General features: G+C 43.3%; 1 protein-coding gene across 1 annotated transcript; it reads left to right on the plus strand. All coding sequences in view use genetic code 11, as the record gives it.

Annotated features, from left to right (window-relative positions):
• Positions 1–3,443: 3,443 nt before the first annotated feature.
• EGR_10855 (Protein argonaute-2) lies at positions 3,444–4,631 on the plus strand (the record flags this gene model as incomplete). Its single annotated transcript, XM_024500104.1, has 4 exons — positions 3,444–3,653; positions 3,812–4,023; positions 4,143–4,236; positions 4,368–4,631. 4 exons carry the CDS (start codon positions 3,444–3,446, stop codon positions 4,629–4,631), a joined length of 780 nt encoding a protein of 259 aa, XP_024345478.1.
• Positions 4,632–6,321: the final 1,690 nt, after the last annotated feature.

The raw sequence follows: 6,321 nt of genomic DNA on the forward strand, positions 1-6,321 counted from the left end.
GGAGAACATAACTCGATGAAATGGCACTTGTAGCTGCCAGATGAAGTGCTTCTTTGTGGCTCCACCAATGAGGTGTTTACTGCGGTGGTTTCGCAGCCTGTGCGTCGTCAATTTTCCTTACCACCATCTTAATTTACTCACCCACAGGGATGATTGATGCTTTCGATGAAGTGTCATTGCCAAACATCTTGCAATGTTTCGTCAGCCATCCAACTGGCATTTACAAATAGCCTTCTATCCACCTATTGGTTTAGGGAATTGAGAAGGAAGTAAACGAAAAGGGAAACGATGAGGGTTGGGAGAGATTGGGAGCAGGTAAGAGTGCAATGGAGTAGTATTGCGAATTAATTAAACTGTTTTAATGGGCGAGCAGTGGTTTTTGAATGTGGAGAAAGAGGAATCGGTGGGTTAATTAGGACGTCATAGGCATACTCAATGACCCTTGCATCTTATTCACCACGAATGGGCGGTGCAAAACCAAACAAGGTGGCACATACAGGTGTAGAGATGGATACTGCCTAATTCACGGCCTTGGGTGTATTATCCTTTGATGGAATGAGTGGCTGGATGTTTGGATGATTTAGCTGACGGAATGGAATAACCACTGTTTTGATCGTGCTGTTGTCCAGACTATGCTGCTGAAGTGTAATTAGCTTAGGTCTTCTCTTCTGTAGTCTGTGGATTTCCTTGCATTGCCTATGCTACTAAACAGCAGGTCCTCCTCTACTAGGGTGGGTTCACCTGCCTCCGAGTCAGGGTGCTTGCACCACTTGAGAACTTGGACGTTACATTTGAGATGTCAACTACTTCCTCAATGGAAGCTGACTTGTAAGCTACGAAATGATGAAAGGGAGGCAATTGCTGTCCACTGTAGCATATGCGCAGACTTACAGCGTAAAGGCTGTTGAGACGGTCTTATCATGCGGCGCACTTCTGGAGGCTTTTTCTAATTGCCTACCACTTCGCTGTTAATGCAGCGCTTTACAGCAGCATTTGAAGACATGATGTCGACCCCTTCTTATTGCAACACAATTTGACTGTCGTGCGAAATGGACACGCAGTAGAATCACCATCCACCCTTAAGCAAAGTGATGGTGGTGAATGCTTATTAAAAATTCCAAGCGCATCTTTATTAAATAAACTTTTTTCTAATTCGATTATTCACTGTTGACTGTGGAAATCCCCACCAAAGCACATTGGATTAAGGTTTGTAGAGTACCGAGTCTCGCCTGAAACTAAAAGTCACACTAATGTTGCAGAACATGTACTGCCGACGTGCTGAAGGGTTGTATGGTGGCTGATATGGACATCTGGTGCTGATGGAAGAATCTGTGCAGACCCCGAACAGCGGGGATGTAGGCGATGTTTACTGTCGGTAATTATTTGAATTCCACGTTCCGTAGGAATGCGATTAACAACTAATGCGACACCAGTCGTGGCCGTATGTTGCAAATCTGTCTACCGTGCCTACATGAGGATGTCGAATGAGTGAACATGCTGTATCTCCTCCACCTTCCCACTGACTGAACAGAACCCTAATGGATAAATGGCTAGAGAGTACTAAAGTGGAAACAACGAGTTAGTGGGCAAAAACACGAAGTACCATTTTTACTACTCTATTCAAACACTACTATTTTTCTAGTAACCCTTCTTTTAGGCCAATGTATTTAGATCGGAAAGAGATAGGTATGAAGGTCTCGATGTAGAGTGTCTTGAATTCGCAGCAGTACAAAACAGTGCACTCGTCCTTCCTCAAAACAGTATCAAAATTAAATGGTATTTCTGATCCAGCGGAAGTATCAAGTGGCACCAGAGACGATGGGATCAAATAACTTCTCAGTTGCACCCACACACGTCGACAGGCACGGATGATACGCGAGTGTTTTGTACAGCATCGACTCCGTTGCGACGGCCAACGCGAGTGGCTGACCGAATGGACTGTCAAGACGGATTGGCAGATTGTTTACCTGTCCGTTTGTTTACTTGGACATTTAAATCTGAGCAGATTTAAATATTGCCCAATGCAATGAACACGATGCCATTCAGGTAAACACATCTCTTTATACGTCAGTAAGATATCTTCTGACCTAATAATGCTACTTTGTACTATTCCAGAGAAGACTCGGGGCACTACAGGGAATCTCCTCTGTTATGTTTTCAACGTTCTCGTATACGCTAGTAATCAGTGCTTTCTTTAATTTAGAAAGGCATTTCTGGTATTCAGATTATGCACCTAGATATAGGTCTCCATAACAAGACACCAATTTACCGCACTTTACGACTGAGACTTGTATCTGGAATAAAATCGAATTGAGGTGTTTTGTTTTGCCATACGAGATAAAAGTTTCATGTAACGATGCTGTTTTAGGATGTTTTAAATTGCAAAATAGTAGCGTTTATCGGTAAAATCTGTCATAATATACATATGTTTCGAATGTCCTGCCACGTCTGTTTTTCCACATCCTTTGTTCTAAATTACTGCGGGTTTTCAGTATGTGATGAAACAAGTTTGGCGCGCCAAGGTAGGTGTCAGTGTGGATGCGCTGTGTACCCATTCCGTGGTGTCAAATTTGTGCCATGATTACTAGACTGACTTGTTAGTCTAGAATTTTTATTATACTCGGTATCTGTCATCCTTTCGATTCCGGGAGTGATGTTTACTGGTTCCTTCATTCAGCCAATCATTCAGTGAATGATTTGGCAATACCCTGGATAGTAGTTGTCAGAGAAGCTGTGTGGGGTGATGATACAGGAATGGTTGGGTTTCTCTGGACGACATTGACAGAGGGTTTGATTGCTATGTGGTGCTGTTGAGGGGAGGATAGTTTTGATGGGGGTGTGCAGGGCAATATCTTCTGAAGGTGAGGTTTTTCGATCATATAACACCCAGTGTTAAGACAATAGAGTAGTCGGAAGAATCAACCTGACAGAACGCAAATCGGATGATCGTCGTATCTGGACTGCATGATACCTAGTTGATAACATACTGTTATGCCAAGACGTTGGATGTGTTAGTGTACGCCAAGCCCTGTCTTTATAACTCTTTCTAGGAAAAGACTAAAGCATAAGTAAGGGGATGGCGGACAGGCAAGTTGTTTGCGCAATGCAAACTTTTAATGATGTGTAGAGTGCAGCGTAGGTTTTTCGGTTCGTCCCGTTCTTTTCGTTAGAGCCAGAAACATTTTGGACTGTTGAGATAATCTTATTTTCTGTGAAATGATATGCTTGCTTTACGTGATTTAGTCAGGTTGTGTTGGAGCCCGCGCAGGTTTTGCTTGACCTGTAAGTTGATGATTTTGGCTCAAATGTCATGTGGGTGAGGTAGCATACGTTGACTTGGTGTCTTGTTTGCAGATAACCTTATGCTGAAGATGAACGCCAAGTTGGGTGGCGTCAATTGGTTGGTAAATGGTTTGTCCGGAAGGTGGAATGACTAGCTGTTAATGCTGTTGGTTGCGGACGTCACCCACGCGACTCGCCAAAAAGGTGTCAGTGAAGACTTGAAGAAATCGGTCGCCGCGGTCGTTGCTTCAATTTCATGCGATCTCATGCGATATGTGGCCATCGTTCGACAACAGGATCAAATAAGGGAGGGCAAAAGCACTCGAGAGGATATTGATGGAATGGAGGGTATCTTTTCCGACCTCCTGAAGGTATGCAGTAGCTCTGCTATTGTTTTTAGGATTGATTGACTTCTGAAAGTTGGTTGACTGTTTTGTGAGTAGTTGGCAGGCTGTGAAGTTATGGGTGTGATTTTGTTGTGCGAGAAAATGTTGGATGTTTTGTCACCGTCTTTTGTTTCTGTATGTAGACATTTGCGAAAAACAATAATGATCGTCTTCCAACGAAGGTGATTGTCTACCGAGACGGTGTTTCGGAAGGCCAATTTAACAGGATTTTGGATATTGAGCTCTCCGCTATGCAGCGAGCCTGTTCTAATCTTAGACCTGACTATGAACCGGGCATAACATTTATTGTGGTGCAGAAGCGACACCACATCAGATTTAATCCCGTGGGGAGCCGGTAAGTTACCTGTGCCTTGCACGGGCAGTTGAAGTCTGTAGATTGGGAGTTGTTTGTTTCGTGGGTGGTTTTGACTGAGTGGATGTATGTTGCATGTAAACGAAAATGTCTTCGTTTAGAGCGAAAAATGTTCTACCGGGCACGGTGGTTGACACGCAAATAACTCACCATCGTGAATTCGACTTCTACCTTTGCTCACAGGATGGTATCCAGGTAGAGTTGGCATATGTACTGTTGGCACCTGATGAGAGTGGAAGTGGGCGGTTGTGCCCACCTCTTCCTTGAGTGCTTGTACAAAGGAGGTGAGGATTGTTTTGACGTTGTTCGTCCTCCTTATGTTGTAGGGGACGTCAAAGCCTGCCCATTATCACGTTCTCTACGACGACAATGATTGGCAGTCGGATGATTTGCAACAATTCACGTATTATTTGTGCCACGCGTATATGCGGTGTTGTCGCAGTGTGTCGTACCCGGCACCAACGTACTACTCGCATTTGGCAGCCTTCCGTGCACGCAATTGGCTGAAATTTGTGGAAAATGAGACCATTATAAGAGATAACCGCTTCACAATTCATCCTGGACAACAAGACCAAATGTTCTTTTTGTGATAGCTTTCTGCTCTAGTTTGCATGTTGGTGTATTTGAAGACATGGAACTAGTGAGTTCGTCTGTTCCTACGTTTATTAGCGTACGCACTTTTGCGAACTGTTATTGAATTACTTATTATTGTCCTTTTGTACACGCTGGGAAGACCGCGAAGTATACAATGAAAGCAAGTGATTGAGTTGGTAATTTTGACAATTTACCAGGCCACCTTGTTAGGACTTTTTGAGATAATGAGTGTTGGGTGCGTGACGTCCCGATTTTCTCATCTGGTGCCAAGAAGAGACTAGTGCGATTTGAAACAGTATAATAAGTGTGAGATGTTCCCACTTTGAGGTTTGTTGCTTTCTGAGAATTCAAAGAAGCCACTTTTTAAAGGGCATCACTGGCCAGCTGAGACTTGTCAGAAGAATAAAGCATGAGGAAGTAATGAGTGGTAATTAGTATTAGAACTCTCGTAGTGGATGTGGAAGCATCGTTTTTGATGAAGGAGCGTGGTTGGATTCAGCTACAGTTAATGATGTCATTGAAATGCCTTTTGTCACCTCAGCTAAGCTTCACACCGGCGGGTGGACTTGGATGTCCATTTTAAGTCATGGTACCTCCAATTCTACTCATATGACAAAAGCCATGAGGGGTGGAGGTATTGTTCAAAGTAAATTCAGCGCTTCTATTTCACTTTCACCGGAGTGAATCAAACTTTTTTAGGATTCAATGAAAGACGGTGACATGTCATTGTCTGGCTGTGCGTTGAATTGTGCGAGCGACTTAGGGTCAATGCAGAACTCGCAGCTTGTACTCCTACTCAGTAGCTTGGCCTTTGGATCATGGCAGAAATCCCTTGGATCCTCTATAAGCTAGCAATGTGTGCAGATCCAAACCGCTTTGATTTATTATTGCTTTTGGAGAGACGGTGCGACGTCGGCAATGTTAGTTAGCCTTCTAACCATACCAATGGTCTTTTAGTCCTTCTCTATGTTAGTTATGTCTTCTGCCTTATAACGAATTCAGGGGGGACAAAAGTATCACACCGATACAACAATGAAGTGCAGTTTAGGTGGCATGAAGCATAATTGTGGCACACTGACCCTTAGTTGAACTCGCCATTTTGGTTATGTGGGACTGAAAGACCTACGACTGTACTTCTGTTATGGCATTGCTACATGAAGGTTTTGCTTGGATCTATCTGAACTTTATGCTCATGGAACAAGTGAGCTGACCATGTAATGGCGTTTTTATTGGTAATCTTTAGATCATATAACAACGGTCAGTGTTATGAAGGTTCATATCACTATTTCTGTCTCTGGAAAGTCTGATGTCTTCTCCGCTGTGGCATTCCTGCTTACTGAACGCTTTTTACCATAAAGGTGCATTCAAATGTACAAGCATTACTGTACTACTTATGCTGTTAAAGTGTTCCTTGAAGAGGGGAAGCTGGTAGTCGAATGGAGCCTCGTGATTGAGGGGCGATCAATATCTTTCAAGACAGAGAAAAGCCTCGTGTCCAAATCTCCCTAAACTTATATTCATCCTTATTTACGTTAAGCAAAAAAATACGTCTAAATCCAATCCGCCTCAATGTTATAAGGGTATGAAGGACAGGAAGTAGGAGATAAACGAGCCTCGTGCAACATTACAAATGCGACTTGCATATTCAGTGAAGTGCAGCTCAAATGACATAATGTAGCGTCCCGG

Source organism: Echinococcus granulosus, assembly GCF_000524195.1.
Source record: "Echinococcus granulosus chromosome Unknown EG_S00285, whole genome shotgun sequence".
Classification (NCBI taxonomy): domain Eukaryota; kingdom Metazoa; phylum Platyhelminthes; class Cestoda; order Cyclophyllidea; family Taeniidae; genus Echinococcus; species Echinococcus granulosus.